Consider the following 25,130-nt stretch of genomic DNA (forward strand, 5'->3'; position numbering starts at 1 on the left):
CCAAGAGAACAGTAGTGCATCCCCTATAGAGAAAGCAACACATGGGCTGTGTGAAAAACACAGGTGACAAGCTGCTAAGGCAAGGAAAGGCTTTTAATTTATATTTTGTTTCTCAACTGAATGTGAAAACAGAGCCAGAAGAATTTTAAATGTCTTCACAACAATTCAATATATTTTAAAGCTACATAGACAGTGAAACACCATTTTGAATAGTTATAATCAAACGTAGCACATAGGCTCTATGATGTTAATTTCTGAGAACTACAGAAGCAGAATATTGCTTCGACTAAAACTTGTGTTATGTAAGAACCCTGCTATAAATAATAACTACCTGTGGTAACCTAATGATTGTAAGGGCTAAAGGTCAAGTGTAAGCTGGTGTTTCCTTCTGTTTTTCATGTCTGATGCTGACATTTTCTCAAATTGATGGCCAGCACAGAAGCCCTCTCTGCCACCCAGGGGAAGTATGTGAGAAGTTGCATATAATGTAAATTATAAAGTTAAACTCTGTTTTGAGCCATTTTTTGCCTTTAGCCCTGATGTGACATAGAAACCCAGGCGACCCCACTGAGGAATCGCCTTCAGCCGCTGCGGATAGACACAGCTCTTTTTCTCAGCCTGCCACAGGATTGTTCCCGACTCTGTTCATAACGGTACTGCAAATGTAAATGTCACATGCAATGGGGCATACACTTAACATTAATGGATATGCCACAGTACAATGGTTTCATTATTCACTTTTTTTCTCGTTTTTTCTGTTTTGTCACATTATTCTATGTAATTACACTGTTGCAGCCTCCCTCAGGAAGCTCTCAATTCATTGGCATAAGTGGCATAGCATCCTTCAGAAAATGAAACCTTTCTTTTCCTGACATGGCAAGACGGGTGGAAGGTTTATATGAGAATCCTGCCTTCTCTAAACCCCACAAAACAGACAGTTTCTGTGGAGGCTTTTGAGGAAAAAGAGGACAGATGTTCTCTGCCAGATGCAGAGACTGCCTTGGACACGGGCGTAGTGATTTGGGGGGCAGATTGGTAGATTGAGAAACTATGAAAGAAAATAAAGCTGAGGTAAAAACAAGGAAGAGTTAAGGTTTATGTCTGTCTCAAGTAATTTCTGGGTTTGGCACTGTTTTGCAAGGTTAGACTGTTCTTTGCTATCTTCCCCAAATCATGAACTCTACAGAGGAAGAGCCAGTTTCTTAAATATTTTGGAAATAGAAATTTAAAACACGATCTTTCAGCAATAAAGAATCATATTTTCATTTACTGAGTTACATATACTAGTGGTTTTATTGTACCATTGCTCTTCAGTCAGTTAGTCACTGATTTTTATAGTTTTGCTTTAAAATCAATGGCCCAAAATAGTCCATTAGAGTTTTTAATCTCTTTACCCTTTTTATAGTAGTTCATTTACTCCCTTCCAGATATTTTTCCTAGCAAAACTGTTTAAACAGTAAATACTGTTGTCTGCCTTACAGGTGCACCTGATGGAGCAGTGATTCTCAGCTGCTATACTGTTTCTGCCCATGCAATCCAAAACCTTGTGGCTGGCTGACTGGGTGATGTGAGATGGTGTCCAGATAATTATTACCCTTCATCATTCTCAGTTTTGGTCTCTGTTATTTTATTTGCACTGTCCACTTATAGAAGCTGCTGACGCTCAAAGTAAGTGGGGGAAATACAGGTAGAAATAAGAGGCTCATCTCTATCCCTTTGCCCAAAAATCAGAGGGCACGCCAAACCATTCCCGAATTTCTTCCAGATAAGATCATGTACTGCCCCATGGGAGGCTCTTCTCAGCAGATGAATTCAAGGGCCATCAACAAATCCCCTATTATAAGCTCCTACGTCTATCACAGTCTTCCCTAAAACAAGCTGACAGCCTCTCCACTGGTGCAGTCCCAGTTCTTTCCCCTCTTCATCCCTCCCCACCTCCCACTTCACATATCCTTTGGCTCCTGCTACTTTCAGCTGCTTTCTTCCTTGCAGGCATACCACAGGAAAAAGTCAGAGATGCCTTTCCACTACCTTTGTTACACTGATCAGTCATCTTTTGGGGCTCTCTGCCTCAGTTTTCCTTTGCATTAGCCTTTCGGGCTGCCTCTGGTGTCGGTGGTACTCCTGGCTGAGGTGAGGTCATGTCCATCTTCTGATGCTGCCTGATGCTGCCCAACCAAGGGCTTGATAAACTCCTGATGCTGTGCAGGAGTGAAGCAGCAACAAAGAGAGCTAGACTCTTCTGCCAGGTGATCGCCCACTCCTCTCACTTGCTTACATTCTCTACAAAGTCAGGGGAAAAGAAAGGCCTATGCAAAAAAAAAAAAAATGTTCAAAAAGGAAAAAGGATAGGGAGGTATCTTAATTAGGGGAATTAAGTCCATTAAACTGTGGTTACCAGCTCCTATCAAATGTCTAATAAGAAACACCCAAAGACTTGCCTTCACTTTTCATTTAAAAATTGCTCAGTGTTTTCTTCAAAACTTTATAAAATTCTTTTTACATTTACATCAAATTCTGCAGTGAAGAAATATGTTCAGCCAGCTCTGCCTGAATATATATAGGCATCCAGCACTGCCCATAATAAAAGGCAGTTGATGAACAAATATTTTGTCTAGAAGGAGATTGTATAGATGCTTATGTGAAAATAACATTTTCCTAACCGCAAACTGTACAATGTAAACCCATAGCACTGTGCATTTTTATGAAAAGATTTGCTTTCATTATGCTTTTAGTAAATATTTAGTGTTGAGAAAAATGTGTTCTAAAGGTTTTGTTGATTTTTTTTTTTTTGGTTGCAGAAATCTGCTGGAAAAGGTAAGTCTAGTGCATTTTATGAAAACAAATGGAGATAAAAACATTTTACTTCTATATTAATTACCGAGTCTGTTCTAATAGAGGTTTCTTGAATTAGTGTTACAATATTTTTTCAAGGTTAGTAACCACTTGGACAAAACTGTTAATTTAGCATACAATAGAACACAAAGGACTGTTTCAAACATTCTTTTGCAGAGAAAAGGTTTTAGTCCTACTGCTATCCTATGCATTCCAAAGCCTTTATAAATCTGTATTACATGTCTGTCTTATACAAATTATTATGTTTTCAAGACAGACATGCTTTAATTACTCAAACCTCAAGAAACAGTGTGAGGTTGGAAGAGAATTATGATTTAAAAATCAAGATAAAAATAATCAATCCTTCCTTCTTCCCTTCTTCCCTAACGAGGTAAAGGAAACAAACGGATTTGCACAGCAAGGAATAATTTCTCATTCATAATATTGTATTAGGTAATATTGAGTGCTATTTCCTTCTACACGTACAGGACACAAGCACAATCATTCTAGTGTAATGGGATAATTGCTACCAGTGTATCTATCTGGTGTGAATCACAGTTTTCTCTTGTTAAAAGGTAATTTGTGCTATATTCGAACACAGACTTTGAAAAACAGAAGTTAGCTCCTTGTTGTTTGTTTCCTTTTTCTTTTTTTATTATTTTTAATTTAATGTGTAACCTACCCTATGATAATTACTGTGAAAAGAAAGCAGGTTGTTTGTAAAATCTGGCTCTGGTATAACTTCATGTCTTCACAACTAATTTTATACAGTCATCATGAACATGGTTGAAACTGTAATGGGCTTGCTCTGCAATTTCATATGGAAAACTGTTAGAAACCTAATCCATAATGCAAGACAGCAGAACACTTTATAGGTAAATTATCCACAACACAGCAATAAATCAAAGTAAGTCCCATCTGTCATTTAGAAGCCGTGGGAGTCCATTACAGTTTGGCACAGGTATGATGCAGCCGGGTGGATAGCACTTGGCTTGCACAGTACCTGCTACTGGGAGGAACCAATCACCTTTTAAGAGACATAAGGCAAAAATAACCAACACGATTACCCCAGCAAGATTGACCGTAATGAGAAGCTAAAATACAATAATGAAGTAGCAGGACAAAAGAGGATAGCAGTCTAGTGAGAACGTTCTGACTGATTTATATTCCTCTCCTAAAGTCTCACCCTCAAACTGAGCGTACTATTCAGTTCTGCTTGAAAAGAAACAAACACGTTTATTTTGTTATCGCTGTATTGTTAAAGGTAACTTCTGATTTTTGATTAGGAGGAGAGGGGGAATAGTTTTTGTCCTTACTTGTTGCAATAGTATCTGTTGTTCTTTCCCATTTCAAAACTTGGGAAGATCAAGGTCAAATTAAATATCACAACTATGTGCAGCAAAAATTCAGGTAATTATAATAAACGCAAATTGATAAAGATGAGCTTACAGAAAGAGAAAGCAAGTGATGCCAGCAGAGGCCCTATCCTGACACAACAAATATTTCCATGTTCAATGAATAAGTCTCTGTCTGTGCAGTCCACACTGGCTTTAGTGGCTGTATTTACATATTCATTTATATGTCTGAGGGTTGAGTTCACAATGGTCTTAATTATGCATCAAAATATTTAAAAGAATGCCCACAAATAAAAGAATTAACGTACCTACAAATTATTTTATTTGCATGTTCTTTTAAATAACAATATGTACCCTGTGAAACAGAAAAACTGAGAAGTTTTTTCTGAGCTGCAGCCATACGTTTTTTCTCTTTCAGAATATTTTGTAATTCAGTTATACCAAATATCTTTTAATAACTTGCTCTATTCTAAGAAATCTCAGTACGTTCTACAAGGATCAGTAAGGTTCACAGAAGACAGGAATACTACATCTATCCATTTAGCAGCTTGTCACCTGATGTTTGCCAAAACAGCGTAAGATGGTAAGATGGTTCAGAAATAATCCAAAAGTCAAGGCTTCCAGACCCTTTTCTAACTATAAGACACCTTGGACTTCCAAATAAAATCACAAAACGAAGAATTATAACTACCAGAAACAATCCACAGATACTGGCTCAGGCAATGACTCTCAGTTATGCCTAAATATTTAGGGAATAATGAATTTCTATTTCACAATACTATGATGACTATAATGCTTTTGGCACAGTCAATACTCGTTCCTGAAGGTCCAAGACTGTATGAAACTTTTAGCAACTCTTGTACCTGATCATTTGTAACACACTTCAAAAATTGTTTACTATTTAAAATACTGCACTGTGGCAAAGCTAAATAGGATATGTATCTGTGCAAGCTGATGAGATTTTTATAAAAACTTGCAAAACTGCAAGCTGATAGTCAGTGACAAGATTTTGTGTTATTTGCCCTTTTTTTTTTTTTTTTTTTTTGCAAGTAGATGTAACTACAGGATAAGGTAAACCATCCCTCACTCTCCAAAATAAGTAATTCCTTTGGGGTGGCATGTATACTGTAGCACAACTGCACAGAAAAGAGATTTATCTGCCAAGTGGCTCACATCCTCCAGCAATCTGAACATGACATGACCTGTTGCTAAAATTATGCTGTATAAGTGAAAACGGGCTATTGTTAAGTAAAGAAAAGGAGTTGAGACCAGTCACAGAACATTTTTGTGTTACACTATTTTCAGGCTTTCTAAAAACCACTAGGAGCATCAGAAAAGCAAGAGGACCATTTTTAAAAAGAATGTGAACACCATGAAAAGCTACTTAACTTAGAAATCAGTATTTCATGAGAAATTTTGCTGATCAGATCAGATCCAGGAATTACATGCTAAAACTCCTGTATTGCAAGTTCAGCTGGGTGTCTAAAATTCAAGTTCTGCAATTTGTATTTTGAACATCTGTCCAGTTTAAGCAAAAAAAGCCAGAATAACTAGATTTTCAAAGATTTTTATGAATGGTATATATAATATGTAGGCAATGGAAACTCTTCTTCATCTGTTTCACTCTGTCTCATCTGATTCTGGACTCCAGCCAGGGCAAGCTGACAAAAAATTGTATTTACATGTATATGGATATTTATATTGAGTTTAATAAAAAATATACCAAAAGCTGGTACAAGCCTAGTTAAACTGCAATGTGATCCTGAGTTTGCCATAACTCTTCCTTTCCTTCGCATTTGCATCATGACCAGAATCGCCATTTCCTCGACTCCAGTGGAAATACACAAGCCCCTTATACTTACAGATGAGATACTTACAGATATCTAAGATTTTCCAGAAAAGTCTCCTAGGCACCAAAGCTGTACTAATGAGCATGCCAAGAACTTGGTATCTGCCTTGTTCCACCTTCAGTTTAACCACAAAGTGACTGAAACTTAGGAAAACATGGAAGAGCTGCCTCCTATTCCACATGACAAAATGCACAGGCATCACTGGCTGAATGAGTGGCTACCGAGTCTTGATTTACTCTATGGCAGAGCCCCTTCACCACACCCTAAAATAACTGCTCAGAGAAAGAAGCACAAAGAGGTAGTCCCCCTTCCCAGTTTTCGGAGGAAGGAGCTCAGATGTCTCACTGCACAAGGTGCTTGAGTATGTACCATGGCCTTGTCAAGGGGAAGGGAAATGGAAACACTCTTTGGCCACTGCTGCCCCAAAACTGCCCCCCAAGAGCTTGCTGCCTCTTGCAAGTGCATGTCGACTGTCTCCCCATGGACTACATGGACAATTTAGATATCCAGACCAGAGCTATGAGAGGCAGACTCAAAAAGCTGGTGCAAGGCCTTGTGCTGGAAAATCTAAAGCTGCCCTCCTGCCCTAACCCCATTAATCATTTGTAAACATTTCTTTGGATGCTTAAGAAATGAAAAATGAGCAATCTGTCCTTCAAATCCCAATGCTGTCTATGTAAAAATACCCAATGCCAATTAGTAAGTTGCTTTTAAATTACCTTTATATGCAATTATTACTTTTTCTCTGTAGCAAAGTACGTTTAGGTCCTTTTCTCCCTTTGAACTAGACTGATTTAACTGAAGATGTGCTAAAAGACCATAAACTAAAAGATAAGATAAAAGCAGAGTATAGGATTAGAAGGAGATGTCCTTTGGGACATCTGAAGTTCATGTCAAGCCCAGAATTCTTTCACAGCTTTAATAATGATTTACCATATCTTCCCATGACTGGGATAGCATCCACTATATGGAGATAGTTGTCATTTTTTTTCATTTCCTATGATACGTATATGGTTGAATTAAATGTATTTTATGCCTCTTTACTACTTGCAATTAGTAAAATTGCTTTGATTGTTTTTTCTGTTTTTGAAACCTTGTGCAGTTGTTTGAGTTGCTTACCAATAGAGAAAAATCAAAATATACAAAATGATAGCATAATGAAAATGGATCTAATAGTTGTAATTTTATCAAACCAAATTTAAAAATCTTTATGAGCATGAAACAATCTGTATGCTAGTACAAGTCTTGCCTCTATTAGTTTGTTGTGACTTTGTTCCTGAATATTTTATGCCCATGACAGACTGGAACAGTGGAAATATTAACCTATCTTCAATCAATATTATTCAATGACATCCACAGCATTTGGTGAACATCTTCCTATTGAAAACTGCCAACATGTAAAGGAAGAAGTATTTTACTAATGATCTTTAACTCCTTGTCAAGTGACTGTTCATTTGGCTGCTTTGTTTCACACTAGTTTGTTAACAAGTTCTGCATATGCATTTCTGGTTATTTCAAAAAAATGTTGCCTTTGCAAAGGCAAACACCTTTGAGATGTGGTGACTTCCTAGATTCTAGAAAATGTCAAAGGAGTCATTACTTAAAATATTACTTTTATTTACTACTGCATTCATCTTTGACTTATACCAAAGACGAGAAGGAGAGTGCTAAAATGCCATTGATTGACTGATTTACTCAGTCCTTTTATAAGGTAGAATGATCTGTCAGACTTCCTTACTGAAAAGGGAATATGGATTGAGTATACCTAGCTTGAACATGTCTTTCTCCTTTGTCAGGTAGTGGCCCTTCACTCATTGATACCAAGATCTGATGTATGTATTCAATCTGAGAGGTATTTTTTCTCTGAGAACAGTTCCACTCACTTCAGCAGAAAAACATCTGAATTTCCTCAAAGTGACCAGAATGTACCAATGAGTCCTTTTTTGTAGCATTTCTTGGTATATGATTTTATTGTTCACCTTCTACATTTGGCAGCTTATAATCACTGTTAATTTCCTCTGATAAATGATGTCTTTGGCCCATAACAGTAAACGTGGAGCAATATCTGCTTTCTTCCATACTTTGATTTCTCTTAGCATGCAATGCTTGGCACAGGTCAAATTCTTAGCTGGTGCTCTTAGATGGTGTTTGACATATTTGGTTAATGAAAGCTCTCTTGTCTTTCTGTGTTTATTCCTTCCATTTTGAATTATGCCTGTTCTAGTTTTGCATACCCTGAGCTTTGGGAGGATCTGAATGAGGAAGATACGGCGATTTCAGCAAATATGTCACTTCTAGCTGCTTTCAGTGTGAGAAGGACCAGAACTTTCCTTCCATTAGTTGCATTCCACAGATACATTTATGAAATATTATTTTAGCTACAGCAGAAAAAACAGTCAGAAAAAAAAAAGAGGAATAAGATTTTGGTATGATGTTACTCAGGGAAGAACCAAAGAACAACCTCTTTCTTAATCTCCACTATCATTCTACGTTGCCTAGCAATTCATGTTAATTACTAATGTTAATTACATTATTTTCTGTAACTCTTATAAAGAAAACAATGGAGCCAAGAAATACACGTTCCTATATGTGTAAGACTAAAGAAAGAATTTGATCCTAGCATTTAAGCCCCAAAAAATTAAAAAAAGTCACAGCCTCCTGATTTTTCCAATTTTTTAATTCCAGGAGAAAAAAAAGCAATGCACGAGGCAAAAATAGATATTGCAGTATATATATTAAAACTCTGAAACCTGTGGCTGGAGATTTGATTTACCTTTTTCTCAAGTCTCAGTTAAGTGAAATATAAGCTATTTTTGTCTGCCAATAATTTAGAAAATGTGCTGACAAAATGGGTAGCACAAACTGGTCTTCGAAATACCCATTTATCTAGTTTGCAGAATAAAGAAAAATACACAGTATTCATTAGCAGTATATAGTAATGGTGTTAGCCTAAAATCAAAGATTTATTTCAAAATATATGATAAAGCAACTATACACATAAGTCAGGATAGTTGTTATAGCTGATAATATACATGGGATTTCAGGGTCTCAGAAGTCAGTAGAAAAAAATTCTTTAACTGAGGCATCCTTTAGCTCTAGCCCATAATAACTGACAGAGAAACATGCAATTTCTGGCTCATTTCTTTCATTCCTGATCATCAACGCCATGCTATACTTTTGCCTCTGATGTTAGGAAACAAATAAGAAGTAAAAACAAGGAGAAGAATGAAAATGTTGAGAACTGCAGGAACTGAAAAATGCCAGACATTTCTATGCTAATGTTTAATAAAGTGTGTGCATAAAAAAAAGAGGGGAAAAAAAAAAGCTTTGTTTGCTGTTACATGAAAACATGAGAAATGCAATACTACTTGACTGCTACTGGCTTTTAATTTACACCAAAAACGCAAATAATACTGGCTTTACTCAATACAGTTTAAAATATATTAATTTCTTTACACATGCACTGTATTTCTGATGCCCAAAACTTTCTGATATCATGCTGCAGCCAGCAAGGTCTGAGGGTAACAATTAAAATGAGGTTTCAGGTGGATGGTGACCTATCTGCTGATTTCATACATCTGTGTAGGTGTGTGTATGTATCTTGAGCCCAACCTCTGATGAAACCGAGGTTTTCCTCAGGTTTTCATGGTTTAGTTAGTCCATGGTTAAGATGTTTCTGCCCCCTGGCTCCCTAGAAGTGTTCCATTTCAATAAAATTCCTTTTCAGCTGGCAGAACAGACCCAACAAGCCAGTTAGTTTGGGTTACATGACCTGCCAGGATTAGCCCCGTGTCTTTATACTGAGATGGATTTCTGGGGGTTTTACATGGTCACTGACAGAGCTCAAATTTTTAGAGGTTTTAATGCTCCTTCATCAGCTCCTTCTAAACCTCTCATTCTCACTTACGTTTCAAGGTAACGGTGTGTGGGCTTTCTTGCTTGCAAACTTCTGTTTTAAACAGCTGTGATGTCAGCCACTGGCTAATTTTTCTATTACTGGATTTATAGCTCATCCCTTACCTCTTCCCATCTCTGATATACTGACCCCGTGCTCTTGTTGCGACTTGAGCTTAACAAAACTGAATGTAAACTCTTTTTCTCCCACATACTCTAATTTCCTCCCCCTTTGCCTACTTGTAAAGAAAACACCCCAATCCTTCCTACTAAAATCTTTTTTTTTACTTTTCCCTTCTTCTTGCCCAGCAAACTCAGGCCATTCCTCTTCATCTTCAGCAGATGCCAGGGTCACCCTCTCCTTTACTTACTCTCTGCCAGGTTTCTCCCCCAGGCTTGTGTTACATCACACCGGGATTTCTGCCCAGTTTGCCTTTCTGAACTTTCTTATGGACATATGCCAAATACTATTGCTCAGGCTGCGTTTCTTATTTGCTGATGTGAACTCTCTGATTTCACTACTTTGCTCAGCTGACCTTTCTCCTGGCATGCTCTCTCCAGTTCCCCATTTACTATAATAACCAATTTCGGCTTCTTTTAAGCATCTCAGTAACTCTCCGCATCCTTATTGTCCCTTGCTGAGGTTCATTCTGATCCTTTCTTCCTTATCACCATACCTAGCCTCATCTTCTGGTTTCATAGCTTCAGCCACACTTGCTCTGACTTTTATTACACAACTGACAGTGTTAATTAGTACTCATTCCAGAAAGTTCCCACCCTGTACCCATTTATGTCTTTCTAATTCCAATCATACCTACAATGAATCAAACAAACTTTTTCTTCCTGTTTCATAAAGAACTCTCTTTCTTCCACTAAACTCTCTATACTTTTTTACCCTTCCATTCCATTTGTCCTTGGAGAGGACCTAACAGGTCACGGATTAGCGTGTAAACAATACCATTATAAAGCAAACTAAGACCTCTTCCGAGCACTTCTCTGAGGTAGTTCCAAACAAAACCAATTTTTTGGTCTCGTCCTCATTTAAAGGTCATTCTTTTGTCATGTTCAAGTTATCCCTAAACTGCAATCCAGAGGAATGACAGGAAATTGTATAGACATGCCCAAGCTACTGAGATCAAGGCCCTTGTTCAAGCTACCTAGATCAAGTACCTACACAGTGTAGCACAGGGGTGCAAAGCACAGTCTGAACCAGGCGATGGAGTTTTCACAGAAAATTTTACAGAGTTTAAAGCAAGTTTCACATCCAAGATTTCATTCAATGCATGTGACACGCAGAACTGTCTGCTCCCTAAGAAAAGTGGGTTCATATAGGAATATGTTGAGCCTGTGGCGCATTCTGAAATCCTTTGTGTTCAATGAAATCTGCCACAGGAATCAGATGCTACTAGATTATTTCATGTAAACTCATATGGCCTTTTCCACAGTTAAAACATCCCATTAATCTATTTCAAAACTTAAGGAGTTACATTAAAATGAGTTACCTTTTCTTGATATTGTCGCCGTGAGGAATCCAGAGACTGAATGAGGGCAGTGGCGTGACCAACAAACATGGCGTAACAAGTTGCCCCCACAATCATACTCAACATGGTTATCCAGAGGTCAGACATGCTGACAGGGGCACGGGCTCCATAACCAATGCAGAGCATATGGCTCATGGCTTTGAAGAGTGCATATGAGTACTGCTTTCCCCAGGAATCGTTCTGCAAGAAAAGAGACAAGTGACTGAGCCAGCAAGCAGCTGAAGGGAAAAATACCTTTGTAGCTGTATAGTGGGATCATAGATTACTGGCTCTGAAAGAGCAGTCTGGTAATGTATCCTCTGTGCATACTCCTTCTAAATTAATTGTTAGATAAAGCATCAGAGATTCTCCCATATAATACTTAGCACAATGAGATGAAATAAAATGTACTATTTTTAATACAGGCCTGTATTCTTAAACATGGGTGTTAACCTAAATACAAGGAGACTAAAGGTCAATTTTATTTTATAGTCCATGGCAGATGGATTAGAAAGAGCTGAGCATGCAGACTTGTCAAGTGCAAGAAGGCAGTATTTTGTTTTAATATGCATGAACATACTCCTGTGGCCCCATTTCTTTCTTTTCACAGTTGTCCATTTTAATACACAACCACATTTCATCTTACCAGCTGTTTTACTTTCCAAGGCCAGAAAAAAAATATATTTGTTGTAATGTCTGCTTATCCTGTTTTTTCTTGTAATATTGTGTTTATACCAGAAGCATCCCAATTGAAAAGAAGTCTGTTTATTCTGCAATCATAGCAAACCTATGTTCATAGCCACGGTCTGTGAAACACAGCTCAAAAGAAAACATGAATACCTGGGTCCTGCATTTCTGATGTGTAGCTTCCCCTTCCCATTCTCTCTGGGAGATTAGAGGACCCGACAGCTCACTCACAAGCTTTTAAAATTGCAAAGGTGTTGTCAGCATCCTCCCCTTAGCTTTACATAGAGAGAGTCAAAGGGGCTGCTCCTGAGAAAAGCAGACACTTTAATACATTCCAAAAAGCCCCGGGACTCCTTGTCAGATTTTTCTATTTTCCTTGCCAAAGGAATGAAACGAGAACAGTTTTATAGCTGTTGATCATCTAGTGCCCAAGAAAACAATTTGTGCTTGGAGGCACACAGCATACATGAGAAAACACAGTATTTACCACAAAGAACTGGGAATAATTTCAGACATGAAGAAGTGAAGAAGGAGGAACTGGGATGACATTAGGCAGTTATCCAGTATAGTGTCTAATTTACGGGACCAAAAATAATAATCCTGTTAACATAAAAAAATCTCCAAATCAGCAGTAGCATTTATGTATAAAATTTACATATGAAATATCAATATTTGTGTCTCTCTTCCACCCATACAAGCTTTGCTCAAATGCTCTTGTTTCTCAGAGAACTTCAGGCTTGCTCTCTTGCCATTTAAATGCCAACGTTATAACTACTCTTGTGCTTTTCATCTATTAAAATACTTTTTCTAGCCCCCCTATTACCTGAAATAACTGGTAACAGGAAAGAAGCTAACAATTCTTGGATTGCAGATGACAAAGTTACTATTTATACACTTATATAATAACTTACAAATTAATGGTTCCTCTGTATTTACACTTGTTTCACTTTCTAAGTTAAAGCTTTTCAGATTTGTGAGCTGTTCCTCTCTTCACAAGTGAAAATTTCCCATTGTAAATACTGCTAAGGAATAGGTTTTCAATGTCTGTACTTAAAAAAAAAAAAAAAAGAAAAAAAGAGAACTATCTTAAGACTCCTGGGAATCAGAGGGGTTTCACTGAGTAACGAGGAAAGTTTCCTTTTGTTTTGGGGCTTTAAAAAATACTTTAAAAATGAAAGAACTGTAGAAGCTTCCCTGAAAAATATCCAGTTCAGGATTCAAAAACCCTGCTGGAGCAGCACACAAACTCCTTGCCATGTGGGTCAGTGCAGGTACTTTAATGCAAGCTCCCTGTCTCTCAGGAAAGCAGCTTACAGCAATCAAGGCACTGTCTATTTTGAAGGACTTTCCTTGCAGCTGGTATCAATCTCCTTTGGGTGGAAATATTTAATAAGGGAATTGTTAGAGACCCATACCAAATTCATTAGCAGTTGTGGCTTTATATAGACTACATTGGGAAAACCAATAAACAGCTTGCTGGAAAAAATGTATCTGTTTTTTAAGGCTACAAGTAGCATTATTAAAGCCACAGTATTCAAGAGGTTGCAAGATCAAAACCTCAGCTCTTGAGGGGCTCCATACAGTAGATCTTGCTCCTAAATTGTAATTTTTATCATAACTATTATAAATATTAAATAAAAATAAAAGCTGATCTTGATCTTGTCTATGAAAAGATCTTGATCTTTTCTATCATATCTTTAGTGTGATAATTCTTAATTAAAATTCTTTCAGTAAAATGGTATTTTTACATCAAAGTCTTTGAGTTAACCCAAACACTGGTTTATTTTATTTCATGACTGAGATCCTATCCAAGTATGTGAATTACAGTTTTAAGTAAAATACCATTGTCTTTAAGAAAGACTAAGAAAATGGAAGTGAGGAGAAGCAAGAAGAAACAAAATACAAGGAGGGCTTTTTACTACGTATGTAACAGGGTAAGTGAAAAATAATTTAAACACTACTTGAGAAGTAGAACCATGAGGGAAAGAAATAACCAAAAATGTACAACAAAATAAACAAAGATATGTTTAACCACTTATCTACCTTTACATATAAGCCAAAGTAGGATCCAACACCTCAAACAGTCATGATTGCATCTGAATCCAGACTGGAGGTCAAGGCCATCTCAAATGGCCATTTTGTTATACAAACAGCATGAGATATTATTACATAGCTTGTTATAGACCTTGTTACAGGCTAGGCACATTTCAGACATTTGCGAATGGATGGTCCTGAGGAGCTGGTCCTCAGATGGGTAGAAAGGGTTTAGCAGAAGAAGAAAAAGACTTGGTGAAAAAGCCTGACAAAACATTTGAATTCAACTTGGATTTGTCTGAGGATTTTGTGGCTGAAAATACTTGCCAATGCTTTTTTGTTTGTTTCTTTTCCTTAATAATGAATCAGTTCTTCTAGAATCAGTTGCAACCATTGGTCTTTTTAGCTTCTATGGGGATTTTTTTTAAGATTATGCTGAACAAACACCATTGTGGAGGGTACAAATTTCAGTACAGTTACCTGTGTTGTTCAATGATTTATCCCAAATATAGAAGCCACTTAAAAAGAACACCGGTTCCAATGTCAAATCCTATAAATCATGTATGCTACTACCAACATTACTAGATGAAATAATAATTATTATTATTTAATTATTTTTCTACTTGTGTTGTATATCCTAAGGGTTTGGCAGGAGCAGCTCTAACTTTGTTAGTTCTTTGTTTCAAGAATTTGGAATTTTCCACAGCCCCATTCCAACATGCTGCTCTTTGCTGTACAGAAGTGAGGAGTGGCCATTCCTCTGCTACTAGCCTACAGAGATTTTTTTTTTTAATAAGAAGCATTTTTGCACTTGCATCATAAGGAGATTTTTACATAACAGATTCACAGATAATATCCCTGAGTTAACTAAAGCCTATCCTATGAAATAAAGAATCCTGTGTTTACATAGTCAGCTCTTCTTTAATATAATTGTTAAATATTAATATTTATATAAATACATGTTAAATGTTTCCCTAAATGGTCATATTCTGTTTTTAACGTATAGATTAAAAAAAAAAAAAAAACCACAAACCTCTATGAGCTGAAAAAATCTCCTACCAATCAGTAAAAAAGGGCATTTAATTTCTTAGTCAACAATGGGTTGATCAGTGTTTCCAGATTAGCAGTAATCGGTTTGAAATGTTTTAAATGAAATTACATTAATTTGGAAAAACTATTAAAGACTGTAATTGTGAGAAATACCAAAGCTGTTTATCCAAGGATTGATTACATAATCTAGCTTGATGACATTAGGAAATCCTCACATATGTGAAAGGAAAGATCACTGATCATTTCCAATTAATTCTGTAAGTATATACATTATAAGTATATACATATTATCTTAGCAGTTATCCTGAAGAATACATTAATCACAGGGCACTTCTGATTTTTAGAAGTCTGTTTCCAAGCCGCTTCCTTCACTGCAGGATGCTATCCTTTGTCTCATAATTTCACACGAACCTGCTACAAATATCTTTTTGTAATATTAACTTTTCAGCTCATAAGAAATAAATCACAGAAAGGTCACATGGCACCTTCTAAGGGACAACAATAAAAGGCAAATTATTTTTCCCAGTGGATTAAGAAAGGGTTTCTCTTTTACCGGAATCTATGGAGGTTTTCACCAGGAGATTTTGTTGTCATCAGACAAATCAGTTCCACTCCATATTGCAGTCATTCCCTCAGGCACAGCTTATGTTCCCTCAGCCATACCCTTGCACTGAGATAGAAATTGATTTAGAAATCTCGTAACAAGCAGACTATTGCACAGACAGTAGTGGTTTCCACATTTTTGACTCAGTTCCTTTTTCCTTTCACATCACGGTTGCTGCATGTGTCACACAAATGGTCCTCTCTGTTTGCAAGGGCATGCTTTAAAATCATGGAGCAAAAGTTGACTTAGGAATTAAGTGAAATGGTTTCTACAAGGATCTTGAACTCACATTCCTGATTCTCCTTTCCAAAACTGCAGTAGGAGTGGGAAGTAGCCTGTCCTTACCCCGAAGAGCTTGTCTTCTAATCAATCACACACATCCATTCATGCCCACCATTGCCTTTAGGTTCTTCTGAAAGTAAATGATATCTGAGAGGGGGAAGATGGATACAAATCTTGACAGGATATAGATGGTTTGTGTCTATCCTAGTAAATTAAAAAGTATCAGAAAGCATTTCCAAGCTCTAGAACTTGGTTGACATGGGTGTACTGTTAGAAATGCCCCTGGTGTGGCACTGGCCACACAGCACTCTCTCAAGCAATAGCAGGTCTACTTTGGAGCTGGTGTGGGTGAGGAGCCATTCCTTCTAGGCAGCTGGCATGAGCTTGTCCTGTGCTGAAACCCAAACAAGATTAGTACTATAGACATAGTAGGTAGCTCCTATCCCAGTCCTACCCCAGTGCCCATTAAAAGTGGGCACTTTTAATTTATGAGCATGGAGACAGCTAGACAGTCCAGAAGTGACTGGTTTTGGCATTGTCACAGAAAGTTATTGCACAAAACGAATGTAAAGTTCAGGGTGGGGCTTCAAAGGTCAAAGAAAGCACAAAGCATCCTTGCTTGCATGGTAGGACGTACTGTAATGCAGTAGTGGCCCCAAGGAAACATCTGCCTAAAATCTGGAGGACTTGAGCCACTGCTGGTCGAAGTTACTGTACAATTTAGTCTTTTCCAATGGGAATTCAACTAAACTGTATTTGTGTCTTATATAACCATAATATGAGTTATTTGTATATATTTATTTGCAAGCCATTATTTCCAACAGTTTCTTAAAGGCTTCTTAAATTTAAGAATTATTTAAAATATGATTTAACTAATCAAAAAGGTGTGCTAAGAAAAGGCTATACCTGCATGTTAATGACATTTCTAATAAGTATGTCAGACAGAACTAGAAAAAAAGACACGTTTCTTACCAAATCCTGCATCATCTAAGTTCAATGGCCAAATCCTCCCAACTGTTACACTTCACTTTCCATAAAAGTTTTATTGTCCTCAAAAGTTTCTCATGCTTTAGATTTTGCATCTACACATCTTCAAATTCTGGCTCCGCTTTCATATTTCAGAATACAAGTTATATCCACTAGCAGCAATTTCCCTGTCAACTGGTTATACGTGCATAACACTGATATGAGACTAGAATTGGGCTTCTATATGAAATCTATCATTTCAACAGTAATCCATATACACATTTTGATATAGATATATAGCTTACATACTTGTCCATCAGTCAGTTGCATAATTTACTGCTTCTGGCTTCATACAGTACCTTAGAATGACAGATTAGTTAAAATCTCAGACAGGAAATTACAGCAAAACACCATCTCAGCATTTCAGCTTTCAAAGAAGTTGTTTGAATACCAGAATGAATAACCAAGTTGGCCAATGGGAAAGTGCAATATTTACTGTTTCAAAACTCATGCAATGGAGAATGTACTATCATGCAAAACCTCTACTTCTTATCACAGCTATTATTACTAAGAATCTCTTCTTGTTTTCTAAAACTAGTAAACAAAGGCAAGGTGGGATCAGACTTGGAAGACTAAAAATTCTGCTGTTATTCTTAAAATCTTAAGAAGCGCAACAAGAGTACATTTTAGGAAGTGTGTAAGTACACATGATTTAAGGAAAAAAACCTGAATCGATAAGCTCAGTGGAATAAGCAGATGTCTTCAGAAACTTCTCAACATTTCTCTCTGCTGATACATGCACAGATAACAGATGGTGCAAATGAGTCAGCATATACTTTCAAGACCAATACTGGCAGAAAAAATGTAGAAAGTGTTTGGCATAGCATTCCACAGGAAAAGAGGTTTGACTGGAGGAGCAATGACTAAATATTATATATTTACTTTGTTCAGAGTCGTTACGCGACTTTGCTGTCATTACATTGTAATTCATGTTTTGGTGCTATGTCTTTGGCACTAGCCATCAAACGAAAACAATGTAAGGTAACAGATCTTTCTTTTTCTTTTGATTATTTTTCCTGATGCAGAAAAAATTGAATATTAACCTGCTAATACATTTTCCCATTAAAAGCAAGCAGCAAGAATATCTACCTGTGATCACCTTTTCATGTTAAGGATGAATAATTTTTGTTGTAGAACCAGTGTGGCAATTCATAAACAGCAACAGAAGTGCAGGTATTTGGCTTACGCACACACCCAGGTCTTTCACATATATTTGAGTGAGGCCCATTGCATTCAAAAGGATGGTTCACATAAGATATGCTCAGAACCTCATAGGGGAGGCTTCCCTGTATGCTGCTCAGTACTGCTCTTTGTTCTGTGTATCTGTACCTAATCAGAGATACAATCATGAATTCCTACACCTGTATATATAAAGTTACAAAATAATAAATTAAAGCTTATCGGAAAAATACTTTTTCTATTCTTTTGCCTATGAATCAGCCCACTCTGACTCATCCTTTTATCTGGTCACTGTGCTCCCTTAACTGAACCCAGAAGACTGAAGAAAGTTTATAATGCATGAATCCCATTTTAAAATAACATTCCATTCCAAAGGATTATTTTAATGAGAATTTTTAAGAAATTTCGCCTTACAAAGCTGTCACAAAGCTTTTATAAAGTTTAGAGTAAAATGCTAAAAGTACAGACTATGTCTGTTTTTCCCATGTGAAAATTTAACAGTGCCAAGAAACATTCTCCCACCGTGGAATTTGATTGCCTGTACTTCTAGTTTTTCAGAAAGAGGTGGTTTTGGCTGAGGCCAATTAATACTCTCCAAAACAGAGAACACAGCCTGAGACTTAGCACAGCTTCACTTGAGGCTACCTCGCCTTGGTAAGTAAGAAGTCCAGCTTTATGGAAGCAGGCTGTGGAGGCAATTGACTTCTAGGAGAGAAAACAGACCTGGGCATATTTTATCTACCAGTATTAATACAGCCCCCATGTCAATCAGTCAGTGACAAACTAAGGGACGGATACTGGTGAAGGAATTTTCAAAAATGTACCTGTTGCTTTGTCTCATGCCCATCTGCAGGAAAAGCATGATCAGAATGCAGTGACACAGTCAGGCCTTTTTCAAGGGTTTCTGTTTCAGTTCCTTAAAGAACTCTCACAGGATGCGAACTGCTTCTGCAGGGGGGTATCAGGGGGCTCTAGACTTTGCCTACCAGTTGTGACTATTTTTTGATACATCTGTTTTCAAACTTATTAGGTGGCATCATCTTTAGTAACAATTATTACCACCGGAGAGCATTCCTTCTCCCCTCCTTTGAAATCCATTTTATTATCACAAAATACATACCAAAAAATAAAGTTTTTACAAATGCCTATCACTGAAACTGCAGATGTTGCCCTGCCATTTTAGGCTGAACTTTGTTCTTCGAGATCCTTTTATTGAAATTTATGATGAAAACATTTGGTTTTTGTTCTCCTCTCTCATAGCACACTCAAAGTTTGATGAAGTTCAAATCACACTGTTTTTCGATCCTGAAATAAACTTAAGTGCCATTGTTTACAAGGGACTGACTGGAACAGATACACATTGTCCACCAAAGGGAAAATATGTTGTAATCACAGTAAGTACATAATAAGTATTGTGTGGTCACAATAAGTGGTTACAAGAAGTAAGTACATCTAGGTTTTTAGTAAACATAATTGCACTAGGCAAACCATGCATTCCAGAGAGAAACGTTTTCTTACAACAAAAGAAAAAAAAGAGTAAAAACAACGGCATGTCTACTAAGAGAATACATAAATCCTGCAAGGAAGCATTTTCGATGAGAAACTGAAGTTCATGAAATAGTACTGTTCAGGAGAGGTAAAAAATCAGAGTGCATTAAGGACACCATATCTTTTTTCTGCTCTTTTCAGTTGGTGAAAGGAGCTGGATACGATGCAAAACAGTTTACTTAACAAGCCTTAAGTATTGAATCAAACCATTTATGAAATGCTTTTATAATACAACCATCGAGACAAGCTTTGCATTTTCAACAGTAGCTATGTGATAGTCAAGAAAAGGCAGATGATAATGTGGGCTTAATATAGTACAGTTCTGGGAGACGGCTGAAGGAGTGAAGCGACATAAACCTGACTCGTGACTCCACAGCATACTGCTTTACTGAAAACTGTTAGGAAGAATCTCCACCGTCACAGACAATGTTTGCAACCAATTTAGAAAAGATAACTCGGCAGAAGGAACTGCATCTCTCTATTCTGTGAAGAACTCAGACTAGACAGCAAATTATGTGAAGCATCTGATCCCAAATAAAGTGACAAATGAAAATGATAGGGTTTTGGCAGTGGACATTCAGCTTTCTGAGTGTTATCACCATTCTCTTTGAATCAAAGTGATTTTGAAGCTACATAAAAACAAGGAAGGAAACAACTAACTTAGCAAGTGGCAGAAAAGGCTATTATTAGGAAAAGGCTAAGCAAACTTGATACATAAATTGAAAGGTACATAGACAGCCATGCACAAAATCATAGTATCACAATGCTTTCTCACTAAGAACATCTCAAAACATTCAAAGCCTGATTTTCCAAGAAATACTTTCATCCTTGTTCTATATATATACATACTCTAGCAAAATATTTTTGCTTTGTTAAGTATTTGTAGGAATATGTCCTTTGGAAAAAAAAAATAATTGTGGATTACAGTAGATTAAAACAGTCTAATATAATCCACTCAAAAAGGCAAATGTGTCTACATAGGGTCTGAATATGTTCTAATCTGCTTAAAAATGTATCAAAGTTAATCAATGCTGCTTTTACACAAAGAATCGGTGTAAAGATTGGGACTAGGATTCAGGAGTTCCAGTGCTTTAAAAAACAGGTTTTCTTTCCCTGGTAAGGTGATGCTTGGTACCACATAGGCAAATTCAAGTATCTTTCTCCTTAGTCTAAAGATACAATTTTAATCATGTTTTTCTTTAAGTAACATAGTTTTTAAGGCAGAGGTTCAGTGCTGGTTTTAAGCATCCTTCTTCACCTAGCTGGTATTGAAGTGTCACTTTTCTTGTCAATTTTTCGATTTATTTCCTAACCCGATGCCTTTGAGACTTTAGGCTACATCTGGCTAGTTTACAGTTCTTCAGGAAATTAACTTACTAAATATCTGAGCCCTCAAGAAGCTGGTCTGTGTTTTTGGTAAATCACAGTCCTTCATCAAATATTATGTCCTACAAAAAGCTGTGTATTATTTTATTAGGCAGTGACAGCAGGAAGCAAAGGAATTTTGCAGCTGAAATCCTATTTTGGCTATACGAAAAGAACAAACCTCGGTGTCAAAGCAAGTACGCTGGATCTAGGTCAGAGGCTCTTCTTTTTCTGAGAACTCACCCGTGTTTTGCAGATTACCTGTTCTTAGAATCAGATGCCCTAAAACCGCAGGTGCTTACCGGAGTGTGCAAGACTTTCAAGGTAATAAAATAATATAAAGAAAAAATGATTTAGCAACCTAAACGCCACCCACAAAATGATGTCTAGGCATTAAAAAAAAAAACAAACTGACTCATAAAAAATTCATTTCCCTCCTCTACCAGAGGGAGGTTAACCTAAGTCCTAGAAGAATGTCCTAATTTTGGGGGTACTGACTTCATACTCTGAGGGGAAGGAAAGGGAACGTGCTCCTCTTCTCTTTTAATGTCCTTGAGGGAGTTGACAGAGCACCTGAGTGACCCTGTAGCATTCACCTAAGATATGAGGAGCACCCAGGTCCCAGTTCCAGCTCTAAAGACAGGGACACCCCTATACAACCAGCAGCCCATGCCCACTTGGTCACTCTGGGCCCGCTCAGGTAAAGTCACCACAGCACGGGGTGCAGCACCAAGGCCAGCCAGCAAGGCCAGCTTCGAAACCACAGCAGTATGGCAGTCAGGACGCTGTGACACCGTGCCCACGCTTCTCGCCTAACAGCAAAATTCACATGGACTCAAAAAGTGATTGGACAAACTACTGGAAGAAACACACAGCAATGGCTATGAAACACATGGATACTGGCTCTGGACCCAAAAGTCCCTCAGCTGCAAATTTCTGAAAGCTTGTAGGATATGCTAAAGGAACCGTCACCCCATGCTTGCTGTGGTTTGATCTCCCCTGGGCGTCCACTCTTTGCCACCCTTGGAAAGGGGCCAGACAGACCACGGGCCGGACTTCACATGGCCACTCTGTCGGTCCTGTGGTCCCACCTGAATGAACCCTCAACAGCGGACTCATTAACTTTGATGCAGCCACGCATTCATTTTGTCTTCAATTCATTCTCTTTCCGCTGCCCACCTTCCTACCTCTTCTCCAAAACCTCTTGTATTCTTCACTTGAAAGTGAGCTGCACTAAAACCATTGATGCATAATTCTAATTTCACAATCAGTCTTTTGTATAGACTGTTTCATTGCATTATTTTTACCTGATTAGTGATCATGTGGGATATAACCTCTTTTACTATCATGTGTAGTTTTCAAACAAATAGATTATTTGTTACTGATCAGAGAAACAGCAGTTCAAAGATATTCATTCCTTGTTCTAAACTATTTACCTCCACTAAGATTTTTGTTATTTAAAGAAGAGGGAAAAAACGTACTTTGAATAAGTCAAATTTGGAAAGAGCTATGGCCAAGTCATAAATAGGCTTCATTGTTCTATACTTTGTTTCCACAGATTAGTGAATACAGAAAAGGACTAAGTCATAAATTACCTACTTTTTATGGGCCTAACTTTTCTTTAGCCAACTTGCCTTCTCACAGCTCCATAGTAAGTATTTATGAGACACCTGTTCCATCCACACAGCAATGGTAATGCCATTTAACTGTACAGAAATGCTTGGAAAACATATGGGATATCTTCATAGCTGCAACATAAAAATTAAGGAAGTCTCTCGTTGCATTTAAGAATTAATCTTCATGCTTTGATTACAGGAAGATCCACAAAATTATCCTGCACAGTAACTGTAACATCCACTTGCTAAGTAGTTTAAAGGAATTTAGGTTCCTCAGTCTAGATACCGAGGATGAAAATGCTCTGACTGAAATGGGTAAGGCTGAGGCAGATGGCTCAGCCCAGAGGACAAACCTTGGGGAGAGGCCAGTCATGGGAGGTCTAGGATTGATGTCTGAGGGAGAGAGGAACAGAAAGAACACCACGATCCTGAGCGATGGAGGATGAACTGGAATAGTAACAGAGCATTTCATTTTGTATTGTTTACAAATGGGTATCTACAATTACCAGTGGTCCAACTTGTCCTGGGTTTTGTTTGCGAGAATGCGCAATAAGGGCATAATAAAATTTCACATCAGCTGACTTCAGGAACTTCACTTTGATGGCCAAGTGAGTTGGAGAGTCTCCCTAGGCTCCCTACACAGTCAGCAAAAATCAGACTCCTGCAGATGGTGATTCAGAGTAGAAGTTTAATGCAGGTGCTTTTTATCACCTCCAGGGGAGAGTTTCTCACTCCATCAGCTGCAGCAGGATCCTACTCAGCTAAAGCCACCTCCATCAGCTCCTTGAGCTACCCTGCTGAGTGGGCCTTTGTTTTAGTGGATGGACATGCCTGTCCATTTCTTCCTTACTCCTGTCCAGTGGAGAAAATAGAATTCCTAAGGACAGCTTCTTCTCTCAAGCTATGATTTTATTTTATGGTCCATGGGTTTGCTCTTGCAGTTGAATCTGACATTCAGATTAAGATATGGGTTTGCCAATGCAAAGGCTGAGAAAAGTCAGCGGGGCTCTGTAAGAGAGGTGCTGGAGATTTGACTAGGTGAATTCAGTTCCAGCACAGTGGCTTTAATGTAAGCATACTACAGTGAGATGGTACCATAAACCACAGATAGGAGCAAGCGAGAGACAAAAATAGATACCTAATGAGAACAGAGGAATGCTCAGAATGCAAACTTCATAATTATTCAATTATATGGATAAAGTTATACAGCAGAGAGCACACAATGAGAGTAGGAGTTCTTGGATTCAGGGCACATATTTGAATATCCACATTTTGAAGGCATGGCATTTACTTTGCTTGAAAAAGGTTGAGAAGGATGTTAAATTGGAAATATCTGAAAGGACTCAGATTCTAATGAAAATAGTATCTATTCACCAAAACATTGTGCTACCTAACTTGCAGATGGTTGGAAACCTTTCTCAACTAGAAGCTTCATATTTACAGGGCACGGGCTAAATGACAAGATTGACCTTAAAAATATGATACCTGTTATGTGTTTATTATAATCAAAAGAATAGTCTTTTTTACTATTAGTTGGTCCATTGAAACAAAGTAATCAAGCTATTTGTTTAAGAGAAATTCAGTTAAGTTTGCCCTGAAACCAGTACCATGTCAATGTTTGATTATGTTAATAAATGTAGCCACCCACAGCATTATGTATGGCACTAAGTATGAATAGTGATAACAACAATCATTTATTTTTATTGCAACCATGTTTTGCATCCTCCAAGCACATAGGTACAGACAAGTTTTAGCTGGCTTACAAACAGAAATGGTTTCATAATTCCCACCAAAAAGTTACAGACTGAAGTCCTCATTTCACTGAAATAAGGTTTAAAAAGGTCTTGAATTGAATCTAATTTAACAGAATCATAGAGTCATAAAATATTTTGGGTTGGAAGGGACTTTTAAAGGTCATCTAGTCCAATCCCCTTGCAATGACCAGGGACATCTTCAACTAGATCAGGTTGCTCAGAGGCTGCCCCATCCAGCCTGACCTTGAATGTTTCCAGGGATGGGGAATCTACCACCTCTCTGGGTGTCCTGGTTTCAGCAGGGATAGAGTTAATTTTCTTCCTAGTAGCTGGTACAGTGCTGTGTTTTTGATTTAGGATGAGAATAATGTTGATAACACACCGATGTTTTAGTTGTTGCTGAGTAGTGCTTACACTAGTCAAGGACTTTTCAGCTTCCCGTGCTCTACCGACTGAGAAGGCTGGAGGCGCATAAGAAGCTGGGAGGGGGCACAGCCAGGACAGCTGACCCCAACTGGCCCAAGGGATATT

General features: G+C 37.7%; 1 protein-coding gene across 1 annotated transcript in view; it reads right to left on the reverse strand.

Moving 5' to 3' along the window:
* Window positions 1-25,130, reverse strand: part of HCN1 (hyperpolarization activated cyclic nucleotide-gated potassium channel 1) — a 188,322-nt gene that overhangs the window by 63,909 nt on the left and 99,283 nt on the right. Inside the window, exon 4 of the mRNA XM_009324653.1 lies at window positions 11,437-11,655. Within this exon, the coding sequence (XP_009322928.1) occupies window positions 11,437-11,655 (219 nt within the window). The remainder of the gene's footprint in view (window positions 1-11,436; window positions 11,656-25,130) is intronic.

This window comes from Pygoscelis adeliae, unplaced genomic scaffold (genome assembly GCF_000699105.1).
Source record: "Pygoscelis adeliae isolate BGI_AS28 unplaced genomic scaffold, ASM69910v1 Scaffold320, whole genome shotgun sequence".
NCBI classification, from domain to species: Eukaryota; Metazoa; Chordata; class Aves; order Sphenisciformes; family Spheniscidae; genus Pygoscelis; species Pygoscelis adeliae.